This window comes from Tenrec ecaudatus, chromosome 10 (genome assembly GCF_050624435.1).
Source record: "Tenrec ecaudatus isolate mTenEca1 chromosome 10, mTenEca1.hap1, whole genome shotgun sequence".
In the NCBI taxonomy this organism is placed as follows: domain Eukaryota; kingdom Metazoa; phylum Chordata; class Mammalia; order Afrosoricida; family Tenrecidae; genus Tenrec; species Tenrec ecaudatus.
In genome coordinates this window covers 76,329,517-76,352,365 of record NC_134539.1, presented here as the reverse complement: position 1 = coordinate 76,352,365, position 22,849 = coordinate 76,329,517, and the positions used below count along the sequence as shown (strand labels likewise).

Here is a 22,849-nt window from a genome sequence, read left to right as displayed (position 1 = left end):
AGAGAAAGGCAGCTCATATTAGAAAGGATTAAGAATCAGAATGGAATTGCAGTTCTAGACAAAAGTACTAGGTGATAGTGGAGAATTAACTTTAAAATTTGGCGAGAATCTATCTAAGGGCAACACTAGGTCCAGAGACGAGAAGAGTGGTGAAAACGGGAAGAATGTGGAGACAGTCCGCCCAGTGGATTCATGGACCATGCAGACATCAGTGCCCACAACCCTGGGACCGGGAGAACTAGATGGTGGCTGGCTACCACCACCAACTGCTCTGGGAAGATCCTGCCTAGAGAGGGAGGGGTCTGTGGAACACAACTCAAAATCATGCAAAAAGACCAGGCTGACTTGTTGGATAGAGACTGGTGATACCATTACTCTTACGCACCCTCCAGTCTGGAACTGAACCCACTTCTATGGTTAAAAAAGAAAAGGAAGAACCAACCATTTAAGATGAAGAGGGTAGCATGTACCCAAAGACAAAAGTTCAAAGGATCAGGAAAGAAGGAATGGATTCAGGAACCCCAAGGAGGAACTGAGATAAGTGATGCTACATTAAGGGGATTGCAATGGATGAGCTGAAATGAAATGTGTATGAATTATTGAACGTAAAACTGATGATCTGCTTTGTAAACCTTCACCTCACTCACACTGAAAGGGTTTTTATTTTTACTTTTTAAAGATCATTTTATTGAGGACTCTTACAGCTCTTAATAACAATTCATATATCAATTATATATATCAAGCATATTTTTTACATTTTATTAGGGGCTCATATAACTCTTATCACAATCCATACATATACATACATCAATTGTATAAAGCACATCCATACATTCTTGCCCTCATCATTTTCAAAGTATTTGCTCTCTACTTAAACCCTTTGCATCAGGTCCTCTTTTTTTTCCCCCTCCCTCCCCGCAACTCCCTCCCTCATGAGCCCTTGATAATTTATAGATTATTATTTTGTCATATCTTGCCCTATCCGGATTCTCCCTTCTCCCCTTCTCTGCCGTCCATCTCCCAGAGAGGAGGTCACATGTGGATCCTTGTAATCAGTTCCCCCTTTCCAACCCACTCACCCTCTACTCTCCCAGTATCGCCCCTCACACCCCTGGTTCTGAAGGTGTCATCCACCATGGATTCCCTGTGCCTCCAGCTCCTATCTGTACCAGTGTACAACCTCTGCCCTATCCAGTCCTGCAAGGTAGAATTCGGATCATGGTGGTTGGGGGGAGGAAGCATCCAGGATCTGGGGGAAAGCTGTGTTCTTCATCGGTACTACCTCGCACCCTGACTGACCCATCTCCTCTCCTAAACCCCTCTATGAGGGGATCTCCAGTGGCCGACAAATGGGCTTTGGGTCTCCACTCTGCACTTCCCCCTTCATTCACTATGGTATATATGTATATATATATTTTTGCATGATGCCTTATACCTGGTCCCTTTGGCACCTCGTGATCGCACAGGCTGGTGTGCTTCTTCCATGTGGGCTTTATTGCTTCTGAGCTAGATGGCTGCTTGTTCACCTTCAAGCCTTTAAGACCCCAGACACTATCTCTTTTGATAGCCGGGCACCATCAGCTTTCTTCGCCACATTTGCTTATACACCCGTTTGTCTTCAGCGATCGTATCATGGAGGTGTGCAACCAATGATTAGATTTTTTGTTCTTTGATGCCTGATAACTGATCCCTTCGGGACCACATGATCACACAGGTTGGTGTGTTCTTCCATGTGGGCTTTGTTGCTTCTGAGCTAGATGGCTTCTTGTTTATCTTCAAGCCTTTAAGACCCCAGACACTATCTCTTTTGATAGCCGGGCACCATCAGCTTTCTTCACCACATTTACTTGTTCACCTGCTTTGGCTTCAGCAGTTGTGTCGGGAGGGTGAGCACCGTAGAGTGCCAATTTAATAAAAGAAAGTATTCCTGCATTGAGGGAGTGCTTGAGTGGAGGCCCAAGGTCCTTCCGCCACCTCAATACTAAACCTATAAATATAGACATATAGATCTATTTCCCCATCTTCTTATATATATTTGCATGTACATGTCTTTGTCTAGACCTCTATAAATGCCCTTTGACTCCTAGCTCTTTCCTCCATCTCCCTTGACTTTCCTCCTGCCCTACTACCATGCTCTGTCCCCACCTGGGCTACAGCTATACCTCTTCTTTACATAACCTTACCCTTGATCATTCCCTACCAGGCCTGCCACTCCCCCCTCACTACCATTTTGGGTCCCATGTTGTTCCCTTGTCCCTGTGTTTGTTAACACCACTTCCTTACCCCCCCCACCTCCCCCTATCCCAAGTCCCCCCAGAACTGTTGGTCCCATTGTTTTTCCTCCAGATAGTTCATCCAGCCTGTCCTATTCAGACAGACCTGTGGAGACAATAACATGCACGAAAACAAGACAGAGGAAAACAAAGCAACAGTATACAACCAGACAACAAAACAACAACAACCCACTGACAAAGAACTAAACAAAACACAACACGAAAGAAAAGCTTGTAGTTAGTTCAAGGATCGTTTGTTGGCCCTTAGGAGTGTTTTCCAGTCCAGTCTGTTGGGGCACCACGCCCTGGCCCCAAAGCCCACTTTCAGCATTCCCTGGGGACCTTGCCTCTCCATTCCCTTGCTGTTCCGCTGCACTCCCCCAGTGATTTGCCTCAGTGTGGTGGGATCAGGTCAGGTGCAGTTCCCACACTGTGTCTCTGGTGCTGTCCCCTGTATCGCCCTTGGTCACTGAGGGGCCTCATGTCTCATAGTGGGGCCAGCCATGTTGTTCTCTCTGTGGATTGGCTGCTCTAATCAGGAACATCATCCTCACGGCCTGGTGGGCCAGGCTGTGCTCCACTGTCTCCTCCTCCCCCTTCATCTGCTTCCGTGTGCTCTGATCAGATATGTCCATTTCCCGGAGCTGCAGAATCAATGTCGTCCTTTGAAACAAATTCTTCTCGGGGGAGGGGCAGAAATCCACTTAACTTTTGGTGCTGGGGCCAGCCTCCCAGACCTCTCCACTGGTTCCCTACTCCATGCCGGGATATTGCTATATCAAGCATATTTGTACGTATGTTGCCATCATTCTTTTCTAAACATTTACATTCTCTTTGAATCCTTTGTATCAGCTCCTCTTTTTACCCTCCCTCCCTCTCCCATGCTCGTAACCCTTGATAAATTATAAATTATTATTATTTTCATATCTTATGCCAACTACTGACTCCCTTCCCCCATGGTTTCTTCCCACCTCCTCTCCCTACCTTCTCTCTACCCACCTTGTACTCCTACTCCCATTTCTGTTCGTGGGGGGTTTATCTGACCTGGCTTCTGTGTGTCATGAGCTCTTATCTTTACTTGTGTGCATGCTCTGGGCTAGCCCGCAGTGAAAGGCAGGATTGGGGCCATGATAGTGGGGTGTGAGGAAGTATTAGGGAACCAGAGGAATATTGTGTGTTTTATTGGTGCTATACTTCACTCTGGTTGACTCATCCCTTCCTTGCGACCCTTCTGTGAGGGGATGTCCCATTGTCTACAGATGGTTTGGGGGCCAGGCTCTGCTCCAATTCCCCTCATTCTCAACAATATGGTTTTTTGTTTGTTTTTTTGAGGATCTTATGATGCCTGTTACCTGATTCCCATTGACACCTCATGATCGCACATGCTGGTGTGCTTCTTCCATGGGCTTTGTTGCTTCTCTGTTAGCTGGCTGCTCATTTAATTTCAAGCCTTTAAGACCCCAGACGCTATATCTTTTGATAGCTGGGCACCATCTGCTTTCTTCACCACATTTGCTTATGCACCCGTTTTGTCTTCATCGATCATGGCAGGAGGGTGAGCATCACAGAATGCCGGATTGTTAGAAAAAGTGTTGTGCGTCGAGGGAGTGCTTGAGCAGAGGCCCGAAGTCCATCCACTTCCTCAATGTCTTACCACGTAAATATTTCTACCTATGCCAATACCTCTATTTTTATGAAATAATATTTTTATACAAGTGCACACCTATGTTTATACCTCTACACATAGCTTTGCTTCCTAGGTCTTTCCTTTGTTTCCTTTTACCTTCCTCCTTTTCCACCATCACGTGCATCCTTCTACTGCCTCTTAGTAATTCCGCTCAGCTAGATTGCTATTGTTCCAACACCCCCAGGATCTCTATGTCCTCCTCGCTGTTGATTGAAAGGGTTTTTGTTTTAAATTTAAGTGGGGAAAATTATTTTAAAACCAGGTATCTGATAAACATAACATAGGCATAATACTAGTTTCCTTCAAGAGAAAAATCATTGTTTTAAGCTGATATGTTTTAGTCTTGTTGAATATGAACATATAGTAGAGCTCTTTGTACTTTGAGACTTTCTAGAGAGTAAAATTAAAGCAGTTCCAAGTCAAGAAAGTAGATCAAAGTCATTTCAGAATTGGCCCCACTGAGCATTGTAGCCTTAGAAATATATGAAGGGACTAACCAAAGAACCAGCATCGCCTGGTGACAGTCCGGTGGGGGGCCGCCTGCACACTGCGTACTGGGCCTCAGGTCCACTCGCATTCGAAATGGGGGTGTGAGGTTGCATTTGTTGTAAAGCTGATTGCAGAACCTTGGCGTTAGGGTTAAACTTAAGCTTCTCTGTGACATTTGAACCTTGGTTGCTACTCCTTCCCTTTATTAGTGTTCCTTTCCCTTCATAAAACAAATTTGTTTCCCTGTCCCTTGGAAAACCTCCAGACGGCTGCTTTCACTCCCCCAGACTGCGCTGCCTTCTGGGATCATTTTCACATAGCACGTTGGTTCGCTTTCGGTTTTGACTCTAGTCACAGTAAGACTTAGTGGGGACACAGACCATCCCTGAGGCAATAACGGTCCTCTTTGGGAAATGACAGTATAAAACCAAAAACAAACACAAGGGCACTGAGTCCATTCTGCCTCACAGCAAGCCCTGTGGGATCAGGTTGCTGAGGCTGCAAATCTTTCAGCTTGAGCGTCTTGGTTAGCACCCCAAAGCTTCATGCACAGTGCCACAATAGCTACTGTTTTTGAACAGTAGACATTTCCATATATTTATCGTCTCTATATGCTTACATAGCTACTCTGATGACCACCACCATCTTAGCACCCCCATTTGAGCTCTGAGAGGTGAGCTCACCACAGTAAGCAGCAGACCAGACGTAGAGCAAGGCTTGTGTGGTGGCACAGCCGGTGCAGCAACACTGTCTACCTCCCTCGCCCAGTCCGCATTCGTCGAACCTTTGCGACACTTGATCGGATTAGAGAATTAGGAAACTTAAAGGAATGCCCATGATTCTTTATGTAGTGGCATAAGTTGATATGATACAGATCTTCTTTTAAGCTCTGGTTTTCTTTAGTGAGAAGCACACTGAACTCACCGAGCTGGGGAACCAGGCAAGCTCGCAAAAACACTGGTTACAGATGTGAAATAGCATGTACACACCTCAGGGCCTTTGTTCTTCCTCCCCAAAGTTACTGACTGAACCACACAGTGAAGAAGTCAGTTAGACCTCGGACTGTCTCACCCTAGGTGTCCCAAAGCGGGCTTCCTAGCAGATTTCACCATCTCCTTTCCACCTCCACCACAGCTCCCCACTGCTGCTCCAAGATGAAGGTCGGCATCCTGCACCCTTGTCTGTGGGGGTGGTTGGATGCTTACAGACATCCTCCCTGAAGGCAATCCCTGCCAGACTGCTGTCTGGCCCCACCACAGGAGTGGGCCTGCTCCCTGCTGCTGGGGACAATGGATTATATCCCCCTGAGGCTTGTGACCATTAGCTTGGTTCCTGTAGGTGGACTTCACACCCTACAGATAATGGTCTCTATCAGTTGAGCCAGGGAACAGGTCAAACTGGCTCTGTGACATCCAAAGTTAGGCTGCCATCCTGGATCTAGGATCTGCCCATCCTGCCACATGTATACCCCCAATCCCTCCTCTTCCTTTTGCATGGGTACCTCTAGACCACCCCCTCACATTGCTGTGTAACATAATGCAACCCCTTCCTGTAAAGTATGTCTTTACCTGTAATTAGGGGGCTTGCATGCCCCCAAAGGGATATAAGCCTGTGTTAGCAACAGAGGCGTCTCTCTATGGTCACCCCCACCCCCACCTCCTTGGCTCCCTCTCCTGTTTCCCTTTCCCCTTGCCCTCCTTCCCTCTCTCTCCACGTGGACCACCAAGCGGGTCCCAGGTGAGCATGCTACCATGAATTGTATCGGACTCCATTTATTTCTATATTTCTCTTCTATCTCTCATGCTCTCTATAACTTTATTATAATCTTTACTTATTATCGCTGTACAATTGCGCCTGCCAGACCCGTAATGATGTGTTAGGGGTTAGCTTCCCCTGCACTCGTCTTTCCCTGGACCCACTTCTAGGGTAAGCCTCTGCACTGTTTTATTTATTTAATGGAATGGAACCACAAACCTTAATTTAAAAATCCCATCTTTATCCTAAAATCTTCAGAGAAGTGTTCTCTTTTGGTCACTTGTTCAATCAAGTATTATATATTTTTAAAATCTTACATTTCAGGTGAATAAATGTGAGAAATGTATGTTCTATTTGCCGTATGCCAAGTGAAAACAAGAATTAATTCTCTGTCCTCTTCCAAAGGAATGTAACATGCGTACAACCAGTGTCTGGCACCCAGCAAGATCTCAATACATCCTAGCATTTATTACTTGAGTGCTATAAAATAGGGACTCAATTTTTCTCTCTATTGTGGTTTAGCCATCTGACACGTATTTACTAGATTCCTTTGTTATTGAGATTTATCAGACTTTTAAATTATTTGGTATGATAAACCTTCGTCTAATTCACAATACAGTTAAACATTTTTTATAATTAGGCTCCTTATTGTTTTCTACTGATTGAGATGACTAATCTTGTGCCAGTAACCATTATTGTGATTTTTGTTATTTTATAATATCTATGTTCTGCCCTAACCACAAATAGAAAAATATTTGAGCCAAAAACCAAAACAATGAAAGATTTTAAACAATAGTTCACAATGACAATCACCAAAAGAATGGGGGGAAAGACCGTGTCTTTAAAATGAGACAAAGAAGGAATGTAGATCTTGCCTCTGATGAATTCTTAGTGTGGAGACTTCAGCCCCATAGAAATGATGTGTGACAGGAGCAAATGAAGGGAGAGGAAGAGAGAATGGAGCACATCCTGGCCCACCAAGCCCTGAGGACGATATTCCCTCTCAGAGCAGCCAAAGCACAGAGAGGACCATAGGGCTGGCCCCACTACGAGACTCGATGTCTCTCGCTGACCCATAGCGCTACAGGGGTCTAGGAGGGGGGCAAGGACGGACAACAACACTGGAGACACAGATGTGCCCGATCTGACCCCACCACACTGAGGTGAAACACTAAGGGCATACAGCAGAACAGTAAGGGGAACAGAGCAACAAAGTCCCCAGGGAATACCAAAAATAGACTTTGGGGCCAGGGTGTGGCACCCCATCAGACTCCACCAGAAAACACCCCTAAAGGTCAACAAACAGACCTTGAACTATTTACAGGATTTTCTTTTTGCTGTCGTTTGGTTTGGTTTTATTTACTTTTGTTGCTTTGTTTTGCTCTGTCTTGTTTTTTGTGCACATTATTATCTCTGCAGGTCTTTCTAGATAAGATAGGAGGGATAAACAATCTGGAGGAGAAAAAAAACGGGACCTACAGTTCCAATGGGGGAGGACATGTGAGAGGGGGAGGTGGGGGAAAGGAAGTGGTGTTAATCAACAAACTGAGGGACAAGGGAACAACAAGTGATCCAAAAATCAATGGCGTGGAAGGTATAGGACAGTGGTTCTCAACCTTCTTAAGGCCGTGACCCTTTAATATAGTAGTTCCTCATGTTGTGGTGACCCCCAACCATAAAATTATTTTCATTGTTACTTCATAACTGTAATTTTGCTACTGTTGTGAATTGTAATGCAAATATCTGATTTGCAGGATATTTTAGGCAACCCCTATGAAAGGGTTGTTTGACCCCCAAAGGGGTTGTGACCCACAGGTTGAGAACCCCTGGTGTAGGAAGCCTAGTAGGGCCTGATCAAGGGCAATGTAACCAAAAGGAATTACTGAAAACAAAATGAAGGCTGAACATGATAGTGGGACAAGAGGAAAGTAAAAGGAAATAGGGGAAAGAACTAGGAGGCAAAGGGCATTTATAGAGATCTAAATACGGGCATGTACATATGTAAATATGTTTATATATGATGGGGAAATAGATCTATGTGCATATATTTATGGGTTTAGTATTAAGGTAGCAGATGGACATTGGGCCTCTACTCAAGTAATCTCTCAATGCAAGAACACTGAAGTAGTTAGTTTATTGTGCCAACCTGGACGATAGACATATGTGGGGTTAATTGAAGGGCGGAGGGATAAATGGCTCCGTGAGCCTCGCCTTTCTAATTCTCGGGTCTTTTGCTTTGTGGTGGTCGGACCAGGGTGCAGCTGCCTTAGCCAGTTCCCTTCTTCAGCTCACTTCCTGCAAGACATCCCGAGGAGAAGCCACATGGACCTGCCCCAGTGAAGCCCTGGGTGTTGGAGCAGCCGTGCGGAGACCCCTGCCAGCATGGAGATGCTTACATGTTCACTGATTCGGCTTTCCTCCCGCAGTTGGCATCATAGTGTGTGTTTTGTGAAATGGAGGAGGATTTTGTGGATTAGCGTCGGACATATGGGTTAATATTGGACTTACGGGCTTAGGCAGCACTGGGTTGGGATGTTTTCTTGATGCACACTTAACCTTTATATAAAACTCTCTCTTATACATGAGTTTCTGTGGATTTGTTTCTCTAATGTACCCAGACTAACACAAACACTTTGTTCTATTAAAGTGGCATTCCATGATTATCACCTTCTTGGCATGACTGATGAAATTAAAGTGGGTCCATAAGCAAATGTGGTGAAGAAAGCTGATGGTGTCCGGCTATCGAAAGATATAGTGTCTGAGGTCTTAAAGACTTGAAGATAAACAAGCGGCCATCTAGCTGAGGAGCAACAAAACCCACATGGAAGAAGCATACCAGCTTGTGTGATCACGAGGTGTCGAAGGGATGAGGTATCAGGCATCAAAGAACAAAAAGTCTTATCATGAATGAGGTTGAGTGCAGAGTGGAGACCCAAATCCCATCTGTAGCCAACAGGACACCCCCTTACAGAAGGGTCACAAGGAAAAGATGAGCCAGTCAGGGTTCAATATACATACATACAACTTTCCTCTAGTTCTTGAATGCTTCCTTCCACCCACTATCATGATCCCAATTCTGCCTTACAAATCTGGCTAGACCAGAGGATGCACACTGGTACAGATCAGAGCTGAAAACACAGGGAATCCAGGGCAGATAAACCTCTCAGGACCAATAATGAGAGAAGAGATACCAGGAGGTTAAGTAGAAGGTGGGAGAGAAAGGGGAAACCAATCACAATGATCTACATATAACCCCCTCCTGGACAACAGAAAAGTGGGTCAAGGGAGACGCCAGACAGTGTTTAGGACATGAAAAAACAATATTAATTTATAAATTATCAAGGGTTCGGGAGGGATAAAAATGAGCTGATACCAAGGGCGGGCTCACCTAGAAAGAAAAAGTTTTGAGAATGATGGTGGCAACAAATGTACAAATGTGCTTGACACAATGGTTAGATGTATGGATTGTGATAAGAGTTGTAGGAGCCCCCGCGATAAATTGATTTTTTTTTAAATGTGTGAATTTGAGCTCCCAGGACTCCACAGTTTCCAACCCTCCCCAAACCTGCATGTATGATTTAATGAATTTCTTGCATGTTTGTATAGTTGTCATGTGGATCCAAAGCTGATTATTCATTCCTCAGACACCCATTGAGTGGGCCTTAATCACAATAAGGGCAGCGAGGATAAGAGAGCAGCAGCCGAGGTCATTCCTGAAGAATTTGCATTCTTCGCTGGCATTCCCGGGATATTCAGGGTAGGCCCGGCCCCCGAACATCGTGGGCCTTGACCTTCTGTGAGGCAGGTGGGGGAAGAAGTCCCTGCCTGCAGTGTAGAGGTTTCTGAAGTGGGAGCGGCAAAGCGCGCGCGCCGGGGAGGGAGGGGATCGGCAGTTCTCCCAGCCTGCGTAACTCGGCGTCTTCTTCTGCGTGGTAGGTTTTTAAAATATTTTTCTAACCAAAGTTGAGAACATCTCCGTGGTGGGTTTGAGCACGCCATTGCGCCCGCCCCCCGTGCCCCCGCAAGGCAGACATTGGCCCCGGCGTGCTGCCCCCCGCGGCTGTGCTGTAGGGCGGGCCTGGCCGTGCACACGTAGGAAGGAGCGTGCGTGCCCGCCGGCGGGTCCCGCGCGGCCGGCGCTGGACGTGGGCAGGCTGCGCGCGGGCGGGGGGCGGGGGGCGGAGGGGCGGGCGCGCGGCCCGGCCGGGAGGGAGTTACGGGCCGGGGGCGGGCCTTCCGCGCGCCGGAGCTCCAGGGCCCTTTGTTGGCCGCGTCCCGCACCGGAGGACAGCGTCGGGCGCGATGGCCGAGTGCGGGCGCGGCCCCCCGCGCTGAGCGCCGAGCAGCCCCGGGGCGCGGGCTAGGAGCGCGAAGAAGCGGGGCCGCACTGGCCCGGGCCGGGGCCCGCCAGACGCCGGGGGTGGTGGGGGGCGAGGGCGCCGGGCGCTGCCCGCCGCGGACGCCGCCCGCACACGAAGATGTTGGAGATTTGCTTGAAGCTGGTAGGCTGCAAGTCGAAGAAAGGCCTCTCTTCGTCCTCCAGCTGTTACTTGGAAGGTACGCCGGGCAAACTCGGAAGGAGGCCTGCCCAGCGCGGCTGGGGCGGCACGCCGTGCCTAGGCCTCGCTCCTCTTCCTGCGCGCGCGCCCCACTCCCCCCGGCCCCCGGCCCCCCTTCTCTTTCTTTCGCCCCCTGGGCGCCCTGGGCCCCAGGCCCAAAGTGATGGCTCCAGGCCCCGGCCTCTCCCCCGCCGCCGCCGAGTGTTCTTGGAGGCAGACGTGTCGGGGGATCCGCAAACTGGACTTTTGCGAGAAAGTTGCAGAAAGTGAACTTCCCAGACCGTGAACGTCCCAGTTAGCCGACGTTGTTGTGTGGTTTCTGCTGTTAATTGGGGCTGAGGTGTCAGAAAGGATGGTCTGTTTGTGAACACATGTGAATTTCATTAAGGATCGTGTACAAAGAGAACATGGCTCTACCATTTATGGATACAGAATTTCAAGTGATCTTTCTAACATTCCCCCCCCCCCAAGTTTTATCTGCAGACTGTGAATAGATGGTAGGAATGTTCTCTCTTTGGGGGAAAGAAAGATTTTACGGAGTACTGTGGGGTGGGGTGGGGTGGGGTGGGGGGCGACGAGCCGAGGCCGGATACTCGTCAGTAAAACTTAGAGGAGTCTTTGCCTGCTTCCACCTTACCCTCCCTTTCTATTCTAATCCCACTTATTTTGTGTCTGTCCTTTAATATGTAAAAATAAGATGACAGCTGAAAAAATGAATTGGGGACGAAGAGTGCTTGTTATTTTTTGTAGCTTTGAGGAACGATATGAAGTTTATTGATTTGGGTACAGATCATTTCTGATGGTGTCTGAGTTACAATCATGCTTGGAAAGGAATGGAAAGCTCATTTTAGGAGTAGAATTTGTATTAGTGCCATGAAGTTCTGAATAGTTTTGTTCTGAAGTGAAATTGAAATAAGACAGAGGGCTCATCAACTTTCTCCTAAACTTAGTCTTTGCCACTTTTTGACTTGAGGGGCTGCCAGGAGTCGAATATGCCACTCTGACCATACATTCTCATGATCAAGGTGGAACCTGTTCTCGCCACAAGACGCCTGCCTCCTTCACTTTTCCTCAGTGCTTCAGAGAAGATCTCTCTAGATATGGAGTCACATGTTCACTCACTGCCAGCTCACAGCCACCCTCTAAGACGCAGAAAGAACTGCCTCTGTGGGTCTCAGACACTGTCACTCTTAGGGAGCAGAAAGCCCCATCTAGGCTCACAGAACTAGAGCTTGGAGGGAGATGATTTATCTGTCCCCAAAAATTGGCATCCAAAAGCCAGAATCATCTTAAGTTAATACATTGCTTATTTCCCAAGTTGCTCAAGATTCTGAACACATTCTCATTTACATCTGTAATGAGTTAGTGTTAGGCATTACCATCTCCATTTCGCAGATGGATGCCTAAGGCAGAGCTGATGAATGGACGCTTATAACTAGAACTGGGGGAAAGTTGAGGTCACAGCTTGGCTGTGACAATGTTTCATTTTCCTAGGGGTAAACTGGAGATTTAGTACATTACCTGGCTGGTTTGATTATTGTTGGGGGACAGGCACTGTTGTGTCTTGTTTAATCGCAATTTTTAAAAAATCCTGTGCAGCATATATTGTCCTGGGTTAAGGCTTAATCTAGAAAGGTTTCACTCTTGAGACTATTTCTTGTTACTGAGTCTTCCTTATTTCTTTGTCTATATTTAATTACTTGGAATTATTGTTTAGTAGTTGAGAGAATTAACAAACTGTAGCGATTTTTCTTAAGGACTGAAGTGCCACTAATCTCTAGAGGAAAACATTTCCCAACATCCAGATGAGTAATCCAGCCTTTCCTTTCCGTTCTTACTGCCATCCGAAATCAATCATTCGGTCCGTGTTTATTGATACTCACATGGGGGCCAGCAGACCCAAGTCACAGAGTCAGATGTGATAAAGCTTGCCCTTGTCCCATCAAGGAAGGTTCAGCTAGCAAACCGTTTTGATTAAGCATGCTACCTGCCACCAGGGCTAGCTGTTGCAGCAACAACAGTATAAATAATAGCAGTGTTGTTGTTGTTCTTAACATGGTGATTTAGTGAAAGTTTCCAAAGCAAATTAGGTTACATGCCACGGTGGTTAGTGTTCATAATGTGATAACATTCTCATTATTTTCTTAATGCTTGTTCGGTTTCTATTGATCTAACCTCCCTTCCTGCCTTCTCATCTTTGCTTTTGGGTAAATGTTGACCATTTGGTCTCAGGTAGTTAATTGTTTAAGGAAGCACATGACTCACAGGTGGCAGTGTTTATTTTATAAGCCAAATCTCTTATTTGACTGAAAAGCCACCTGTAGAACTAGCTCCAACTTCAAGTTCAAAGGTTATTTTAGGACCATAGTCTCCGGAGTTCCTCTAGTCTATCAGTCCAGTCCGTGTGGTTTTTTTCTTTTTCAGGAGTTGGGGTTTTGCTTAGCATTTTTCTGGTCAAAAGGGTTAGTAGCGGTAGCTGGGCACCTATTGTTTATTTGTACTGTTTAGTCCATAGACGACTTTCTTCTGGGAGGTTTTGAGTTCTTTTATTTTCTTTTGCTACCTATGAGAAGAGACCAGTAGTTGCAGCTTAGATGGCTGCTCGTGTACTCGCCGAACATTATGCCTGTGCACTGTGTTGTGCCAGCTGACCGAACTATGTTGTGCCAGCCGACCAAATTGACCCCAAGCCTCAACCTAGAAAGCATCCCCATGAGTTGTCTGGCTCTGTCAAGGGAGGCTCCACAGCTGGGACAAAGGTGTCGGGTGCCATCGAGTCCATTTTCAAATGGTCGCAGCTCCCTGGAGGAGCCCTGCTGGCCCAGGCTTCCCTGTTGGACTGCTAACTGTAGGGGCAGCAGCCGGGAACCCCCAGCCATTCGAGGGAGAGACACTGCCTTCCACGCTGTAGACTACCATCTGGGCCAGTGCTGCCCTGTCTGTCCTAAAGGGCCACTAGGAGTTGGAATCAGCTCAATGGCTTTGTGTTTGAGCAGCCTCAGGTGACAGTAGAAGGACCCAGTGGGGTTTTCTTGACTGTCGTCCTAATGGAGACGAGCCACCTCATACTCCTTTCCTCCACCGAGCTGCTGAGTGCTTCAGATGAGCTAGCAGGGCTTACCGCGTGCCACGTCTGCTTCCGCACTCTCTTACCACGTGGCCATTTTACCAGATTGTTATTATCTCAATTTTATAGATGAGACAAGGCACCCAAAGGTGAGGTTACTTGTTTAAAAGGCCAGACCCAGCAAAAGTGATGGCACCGCACCTGGATTTGAACCCAGGGTGTCTGGCTCCAGAGAGCCACTCTACCAACTGTTATTGTCTCCTTTAGCAGTCACCATTCTTTCAGTCTAGAAGTACTAGTAAAAAAATTTTTTCACAGTGTAAATGATAAAAATATACATAAGAGTATGTAATACCTGCCTGCGATAAATTCTAAAGGAGGCAATCACTCAGGAATCGCTTGTGTGTCTAGAAATTCCTTCTGCATATGGCCGCATTATATAGAGCCTTGGGGCTCTGCCACCCAGCTTTGTGAAAGCGCATGTGTGGCAGTATCCACCTTGACCACATGCAACTTTACAGTCTCTGGTCCACACTGAACACTCAATTTCCTGATTATTTCTTCCCCTGGAGATGTGAAAGAAAACATGTATGATGGCCATTTGAGTTTCATTTCACTTTTATTTGTTCATGTGTTTGTATTTGAATACATTGTGCATGAACATCGTGCATGCTGTTCTTGTAGCGTGGGATCAGAAACTAGTATCTGTGAAGTGAACTCTTTGTGAACTTTCCAAATGCATTTTAAGGACCCACTTTTCAGCAGTGAGCTAGCTTCCTGATGACCACTCTGTGTTGCCGGCCAGCCACACAGATGCAGTGTTAGCACGGTTATGCCAAAGAAACCTGCGCTCCACTCTTTCTCAGTACTTTCACCAAAGTAGGTAGCTAACAAGACACCCTGAAGCTCCTCCTGCAGCTGAATAGAAAGCCCATTTGTTTGTTTGGGGTCCTGTTCAAAGGAAAGATTTCTGATGTGGCAGGGCCTGCCTCTGGCACCTGATGTACCTTCTTGAATGTGCATACCAGCTCCAAGAGATTTCGGTATTGCTCCTGCCCTCATTTTATAGGAGGAAGAAAGGCCCTGTTCACTTGGGTTGGAAATAGTATTGATTGTAGAGTCAGGTGATCTAAGCTTCCAAGCACCGGCCTGCTAGAGTGTCTGTTTCTTTACCCCTAAGATGGAGATTGTAACCTCTGTCTTCTCCCCCACCCCCCACCCCCAATTGTTTTGCGGATCTGGGAAATGTATTTATACCTCTGCTGCAAGATGAGATTCTTTTGAACTGCCCATACGCCTCTACAGTTTAGGATTCTCCCAAGTATCGTCGGGGTTACATTCCCATGTGTAGACAGGGCGGCTCTGGAGCCAGCCATCCTGGCTCCAAATACCAGCTGTGCTGCCTTTTGCCTGGGGATCTTCAGCAGGTTGCTTTCTGAACCTCAGTTTCCGAAATAAAGGTCACCACTGCACCTCCCTCACTGAGTTGTGAGATGTCAGTGAAAAATCTCTATAAAAATGGTGTCTGGCACAGAGTAAGAGCTTCGCATGTGTTAGCTGTTAATTCTAAACAAATATTTAGCCATCTCAGATGTCAGCTTGGCCAATTTCTCTAATGGCCGAGGTGACGATAGAATGGAACCGAAGCCGTCCACAGTTTTTCTTGTTAAAGAAACAACTAATTTCCGAATTTGTTTTGATGCATATAATTAATACTCTCTGTGCTTGGTTTTAAGCTGGAAAAAAGAAATCTTCCCTTCCTCTGACTTCTCCAGACTACTATTCCCTCCCCTATCAAGCATAGACATAAGATAGTGGGACAAGAGGAAAGTAAAAGGAAATAGAGGAAAGAACTAGGAGGCAAATGGCATTTATAGAGGTCTAAATACAGGCAGGTACATATGTAAATATATTTATATGTGATGATGGGGAAATAGATCTATGTGCATGTATTTATAGGTTTAGTATTAAGGTTGCAGATGAACATTGGTCCTCCACTCAAGTACTCCCTCAATGCAAGAATACTTTGTTCTATTAAACTAGCATTCCATGATGCTCAACTTCCCAACATGATTGTTGAAGACAAAGCAGGTGCATAAGCAAATGTGGTGAAGAAAGCTGATGGTGCCGGGCTATCAAAAGATACAGCGTCTGGGGTCTTAAAGCCTTGAAGATAAGCAAGCAGCCATCTAGCTGAAAAGCAAAGCCCATGTGGAAGAAGCATACCAGCCTCTGTGATCACAAGGCATCAAAGGGATCAGGTATTAGGCATTAAAGGGAAAAAAAAACCCTTACCATTGAGAATGAGGAGCAATGCGGAGTGGGGACCCAAAGTCCATCTGTAGGCAACTGGACATCCCCTTACAGAACGGTTTCGGGGAAGAGATGAGCTAGTCAGGATGCAGAGTAGCAACGATGAAACACACAACTTTCCTCTAGTTCTTCTTTTTTTTTTTTCACAAAAGAAAGGCTTGTAGTTCATTCAAGGATCGTTTGCTGGCCCTTAGCGTTTTCCAGTCCAGTCTGTTGGGGCACCACGCCCTGGCCCCAAAGTCCACTTTCAGCATTCCCTGGGGACCTTGCCACTCCATTCCCTTGCTGTTCCACTGCACTCCCCCAGTGATTTGCCTCGGTGTGGTGGGATCAGGTCAGGTGCAATTCCCATACTGTGTCTCCGGTGCAGTCCCCTGTATCGCCTTTAATCACTGATTGGCATCATGTCTCATAGTAGGGCCAGCCATGTTGTTCTCTCTGTGGACTGGCTGCTCTAATCAGGAACATCATCCTCATGGCCTCGTGGGCCAGGCTGTGTTCCACTGTCTCCTGCTGCCCCTTCATCTGCTCCCGTGTGCTCTGATCAGATATGTCCATCTCCCGGAACTGCAGAATCAATGTCATCCTTTGAAACAAATTCTTTTCGGGGGAGGGGCAGGAATCCACGTAATTTTTGGTGCTGGGGCCAGCCTCCCAGACCTCTCCACTGGTTCCCTACTCCACGCCGGGATATTGCATTCACACCTTGCGGCACTGGGTTGAAGTCTGGTCCCACTTTCCCTGTGTCCTCTAGTTCTTAAATGCTACCTCTCACCCCTACCCCCACTATCATGATCCCAATTCCACCTTACAAATCTGGCTAGACCAGAGGATATATACTGGTAAAGATAGGAACTGGAAACACAGGGAATCCTGGGCAGATGATCCCTTCAGGACCAGTGGTGTGAGTGGCAATACTGGGAGGGTGGAAGGAGGGTGGGGTAGAAAGGGGGAACCAAATACAAGGATCTACATATAACCACCCTGCAGGATGGACAACAGAAAAAGTGGGTGAAGGGAGACGTCGGACAGTGTAAGACATGACAAAATACTATTAATTTATAAGTTATCAAGGGTTAATGAGGGAAGGGGTAGCAGGAGGGAGAGGGAAAATGAGGAGTTAATACCAAGGGTTCAAGTAGAATGCACATGTTTTGAGAATGATGAGGGCAACAAATGTCCAAATATGCTTGACACAATGGATGGATGTATGGGTTGTGATAAGAGTTGTATGAGCCCCCAATAAAATGATTTTTTAAAAACCTCACATAAACATAAGAGAATCACATGGGCAGTGTGGCCAGGAGTCCCTGCAGGCCACGTGCCTGGCGCAGTCAGCAGGGCTCAATGCAGATTGGCTCTTATTCTGGCATAAGAAATTGCACAAACTTTATTCTCATTACTCTTTTTCTTTCAATTAGCAATAATCGTGCCTCGGGTAAACCTCACTGGCTTCGATATTGCCACTGCGCAAAGCTCCTCGTTACTCTTTAAAAAAAAATTTGTTTCTAAACTTTTCCCCCCTCATTCTTCTTAAGTTCTTTTTGGAGAGCCAACCTTGATCGGGCTTGCGGGTCCCCAAATTTCACAAATAGCATTGTACATACAGTGCCTCCAGATTGCCTTGCAGAGTGGACTACAGATGGAGTTGACTGTTGCTTTTTCTAGCCCAAATAGCTTCATTCGGTCCTGGTAGTGCCCTGCCTCTGGGAACCCCACTTACAAGCAAGGCTCAAATCTAAGGCACATTAAAGGCACACAGGAAACTGGACCGGATGCTTTCAAAGCAGTGCCTCACCGGCAGGGGCAGCAGGAGAGCCTTCTCAGCTAAGAGAATGAAAATGCTTTGAGAGTTAGCTTGCTCACCGGGAATCTTGGAAGGAAGGGGATTGGTGGAGGTACTGGGCTGTCTTGCAGGAGTCTGTAACACTTCCTGTTTCTTTAGAAAGTAGACAGACATGTGGCGTTACTTTGTCTCCCACCCTCCACCCCCCTTTAGCATCTTGGCCACTGTTTAGGGGTCATTAAAAAAAATAGTCACTGGATTTCGTAGACTCTTGTAAAAGCATTTCAGTCAGTTGCATTTGCATTTCATCTTTACTCTCCACCATTTCTGCGCTTCTTATTTCAAGTTGCTGGATTGGGCCAGTGCGCCTCTCCATCAGCTTCCTGCTTTATTGCTTTGCTCAAGAGACAAGCCCGAGATGTTCTGCGCATGAGTTGCCGTGCACCCGGCCAGCAGCGCTCTGCCCCTGCACTGGGCAGGCAGTGAAGGTGCTGGCATCACAAAGACAGACTCCCTTCCCCAAAGGAGTGGGCACTGTGATGACCACAGGAGAGGGAGCAGTGGGCCTCCCTGGCAGTGTGCAGGTACACAGCATTTAAGCAGGGGTGCTCTGCTGGCAGGGTGCCCCTCAGCCCTCTAATCACCCACTCAAGCAAGTGCCTCTTTTCCTTTTTTGCATTTGAGAAACTGAGGCTGGCCATTAGGTTGTCTTCAGGCCCTGGGGGTGCTGAGATTTGCATAGACTTGTCCACCCCAAGCTCAGTGCTTATTGTACTGCAAGTGACAAGTTGGCAGGCACCCTGCAGTGTGATGCAGGGTGATTATAGAAGCAGACACCCCACACCCAAATGGGGTGAAAGGAAGGCAATTTGGGGGTGAGGAGGTGCAAGGACCTGTCAGAAAAGGCAAAGTAAGGTAGGAGGATGCGGAGTAGTTTGGGAAGGACACATGTAAAGGTGCAGACAGGTGAGGCAGCAGTGGGGTGGGGGTGAGGCTACAAGGCATGTGAGGAGGCTGAGTGAAGGACAGAGCAGGGAACGATGGTCCAGACGGGACCCTGAAGGACCTCTGTGTCCCCTCAGAATACTAATCATGACTGACCATTATGGAGGGCCTGTTCTGTGCCAGGGGCACGGTATCGCCCACGTTTTCAGTCAGAGTTTTCTGCAAACGCCCAACAGTCCTGTGAGACTTTATGTTTTTTACCAAGAGGAAACGACAGTTCCCAGAGACTTCAAATTTTGGCCCAGGTGGCGCAGATAGTAAATGGTGCAGGATCGCTGGCCCACAGCACTGTTGTGTTCTCTCCTGCCTCTCAGCCAGCAACCTTCCCCACAGGATTTACAGCAGGGGAGGGACTTGACTAGAATTGCACTTTGGAAGGAGCCTTCTCTGGCCTCTGTGAGGGGGTGAAGTGGCGGACTGGGGCCAAGGCCGGGGAACCAGTGGGAAGTCCAGGGCATGGTGGGGCAGGAAAGGACAGTAAAGATCCCAGTGAGCTGAGAGGAAAAGTGGCAGGGTATGGGGTGTGAACTGGATGATGGGGTGAGAGTGCAGGTCAGGATTAGCTCAGCTCTTCCTGGCATAGGAATGAATGACAGGTAACCTGCGTGGTCTGATGATGGTGGTGTTTTTATATGGGTGTTGAGATGACATTTCTAGCCCTGAAATCATACATACGGACAATAGGTGCTTAGAACTCTTTTTGGGGGGTGGAGTGGGGTGGGGGTGGATGGGTAGAGGGTGTAGGAACTTTGTATCTTTAGAAAGGATAGTATTTGAACTGCTGATGGGGAGTGGAGTTAAGGATGGAGGATTTTGTCTCCTAAACTGAGAACATTATAATGTAAAACGAATCCAGGAGAAATATTTAAAACTTGGGCTAATTAAAATAAATTTATTTGTAAAGTCAATTTATTTCGAGACCCTACTTTATTGCCTTTCACAAATGCCTGTGCATGGATTTATCTAAAAGGAAAATTGCGTAATGCACCCTTCACACTAATTAATACCGGCCTCATTTCTGAACCTCCTTTCCTTGTAAGGTTACTGAGTTTGACTTAATCAAGTTCTTAATGTAGGAATTGTTAACGTAAAAGATTCTTGGGGGACCTCTGGTGGCATAGTAGGTTGTGTGTTAGACTGCTGACTGAAATATCAGCAGTTCAAAACCACCAGTTGCTCCCAGGGAGAAAGATGAGGCTTTCTACTATAAAGAGTTAAAATCTCAGAAACCCACTGGGTCAGTTTTGCTCTAGCCCAGTGGTTCTCAACCTGGGGGTTACCTGATCCCTAACAGTAATAAAGTTACAGTGATGAAGCAGCAATGAAAATGTTATGGCTGGGGGTCACCGCAACATGAGGAACTGTATGAAAGGGTCGCGGCATTAGGAAGGTTGAGAACCACTGCTCTAGCCTATAGGTACTCCCATGAGTCGGAATCAACATGATGTCAGTGAGTTCGGTTTGTTTATGATCTCCTTGGTTGGGATCACACCTTTATTTTGTTGAGCTTTAACTGAAACTTAGTGGTTACACGTTGGCTTGTGATCTGCATGGTCAGCAGTGTGAAACCACCAGCAGCTCCGCAGGAGAAAGACTGGGCTTTTTACTCTCTTAAACAGTTAGTCTTGGAAACCTACAGGGGGTGCCTGTGAGTCAGCATTGACTTTATGGCATGGAGTTAACTGTAGGATTTCTTTCTTTTTAATAAAATAAACATAGATAACAAACTATGGTGTCATAAATCACAGATGTTGTCATATCAGTACAGTTGAAGGTGATACCATGGACACCCATCATGATTTTGAAATGGTAGTCTGTTGTTAGGTAGCTCAGTAGTTATATGTGCTTAGCTGAGCGGTTTGAATGCACCCGTGGCTCCACAGGAGAAAGTCTCTGGCCCTCGGCTCCATGAAGATTCCGGTTTAGGAAAGCCGGGGAGTCAGAGCAGACTCCGAATAGACTGCACAAGTTCCTTAATGCTTCATGGGTTCAGTACAAATGCCGTTAGAAAGTATTTGTTAGAAAATATCTTGATGGCTTTTCAGAATCATTGTTTTTTTGGGTAAAGCTTCCGTGTTTTCTGCATTGACCATTATTCTGAGCAGTTCCTGGCCATCAGCCGAGAGGTCCAGAGCACAGATCCAGAGCCCTGCCTTGGTGGCACCTGTGTCAGGATGGCCTGGGATCTGAGTGTCTTTTCTCTCCCTTGCCAGGCACTGCCCCTAGTCTGGCTCCTTTAAACTCCAGTGAGCTGTCTCTTGTCACACTCCTGGCCCCCGGGACTTGTATCCTGTAAAGCAGCGGTTCTCAACCTGTGGGTCTTGACCCCTTTGGGGATTTGAACGACCCTTTCACAGGGGTCGCCCGATTCATAAGAGCAGCAAAATTACAGTGATGTAGTAGCAACAAAAATAATGTTATGGTTGGGGGTCACCACAACAGGAGGAACTGTATGAAAGGGCTCAGCATTAAGAAGACTGAGAACCACTGCAGTATCAATTGGTCCACAAGCAGTGCTTGTCATCTATGAAACTTTCTGTGGGGCTGCACAGTCTCATCAACTAGATTTCTCCTCCAAGATTACCCACATACCATTGGGAGTTGAGGCCAAATGGCAGTGCTCTGTGCCATGACCACCCCGCCCCACCCTGTCCCCTAGCCGCTGACACTGTGTTTTAGGTTATGGGGCAAATGTTGAGCTATGTGATTCAGAATATGAAGTTAATGTGAAGGCTGTGTTTGGCTAAACTTAAAAAAAAAAACTTCTGTCATTTTAATTATAAGGTTGTCAACTGTACAATAAAGGAGTGAGTCGACTGTAGATAAGATGATTTTCATCAAGTCCAACTTGTGGGAAATATTACTTTCTCTCTCAGCTCATGTTCTAAAAAGCTGTATGAGAAGATAGTTGGAGCATGATCTCATCAGTTGGAACCGAGTTTGAAATAAAACATGAAACCTCCTTTTTAGAAGGATCTGTTTTATAGATTTTTAAAAGGCAGAGATTTCTTGAACTAGAAGATGATAGTGAAGGGCCCACAAAAGAAGTAAGAAGGAATTATTGACAGTAAGCAAAAAGAAAGGGACTCTTAGCACCTCAGACACCCCCCTTCTCCCGGCCCTTCCCCCACACTGAAGTGTGAGGGCCCACAGGCTGCCCTTCTAGAGGAACCCTGGGGCAGAAGTGCCATCAGGGAAGTGGGGTGGGGTGCTCCCAGGGAATGCTGTTCCTGGAGGGAAAGCGGTTCTCCTCTCCTGGGCCCTGTGAAGTAGCTAGCTGGCCCCTGGGTCATTCGCCTTCCCAGTCTGTTCCCAGTGCTGCACTGCAGTCCAGGCCGGCTCAGCCATATCGAAGCAGCTTTTGGAAGCAGTTTTGATCCGTGACTCATAACTTTGAGAGAGAAGAATCCTTTCTGTGTAAAGAGTTCTTCAAATTGTACCCTGAAGACCCCAACCCTTTTCAGAGACTATCGTCCCAGTAAGGTAGTCCTGCCAGGATGGGCCCAGCGACTGTTGTGGCACGGCTCTCACCGACAGCTTGGGCCTAACTCGGGAGGGGTTTGGAGGCAGTGTGCACATTTCCCCATTCTCCCTGCCTTCCTGACTAATGACTTCCGGGTTGCTGGTTGGCGGAAACCTTTGAATCAGTGTGGTTGCAAATCGCAACTGGTCTTAAAATGGGATCAGCCGCCTTTCGAACAGTGCTGGCCTCCCTCAGATAGGCCCCTGAAAGGAGGTTATGGGATCTGCTCCTCCAAACTCTTCAGGAGCAGGGCCGATGCACAAACTTCTGTCTTTTCCCAGACTTGAGCCAGTGACCCACGCAAAGAACAAAACAGGAGAAGGATTCAGGCATCTTTGTTGGAATGAGTTCCTTGGGCTTCTTTTAGGGGGCGTGTAGCTTCCTGACACTGG

The 22,849-nt window shown here is 47.0% G+C and overlaps 1 protein-coding gene and 1 pseudogene across 3 annotated transcripts in view; one reads left to right on the top strand and one right to left on the bottom strand.

Annotated features, from left to right (window-relative positions):
• Nucleotides 1–22,849, top strand: part of ABL1 (ABL proto-oncogene 1, non-receptor tyrosine kinase) — a 153,387-nt gene that overhangs the window by 87,029 nt on the left and 43,509 nt on the right. Inside the window, exon 1 of one of the 3 annotated variants that reach the window (XM_075560624.1) lies at nucleotides 10,432–10,761. The exons of the other annotated variants lie outside the window; for them this stretch is intronic. Coding sequence (XP_075416739.1) covers nucleotides 10,683–10,761 — 79 coding nt within the window. The 5' untranslated portion in view covers nucleotides 10,432–10,682. Of the gene's footprint in view, nucleotides 1–10,431; nucleotides 10,762–22,849 lie in introns of those variants that run through there. 3 annotated transcript variants of the gene reach the window in all.
• LOC142460351 (U4 spliceosomal RNA) lies at nucleotides 17,494–17,621 on the bottom strand (annotated as a pseudogene).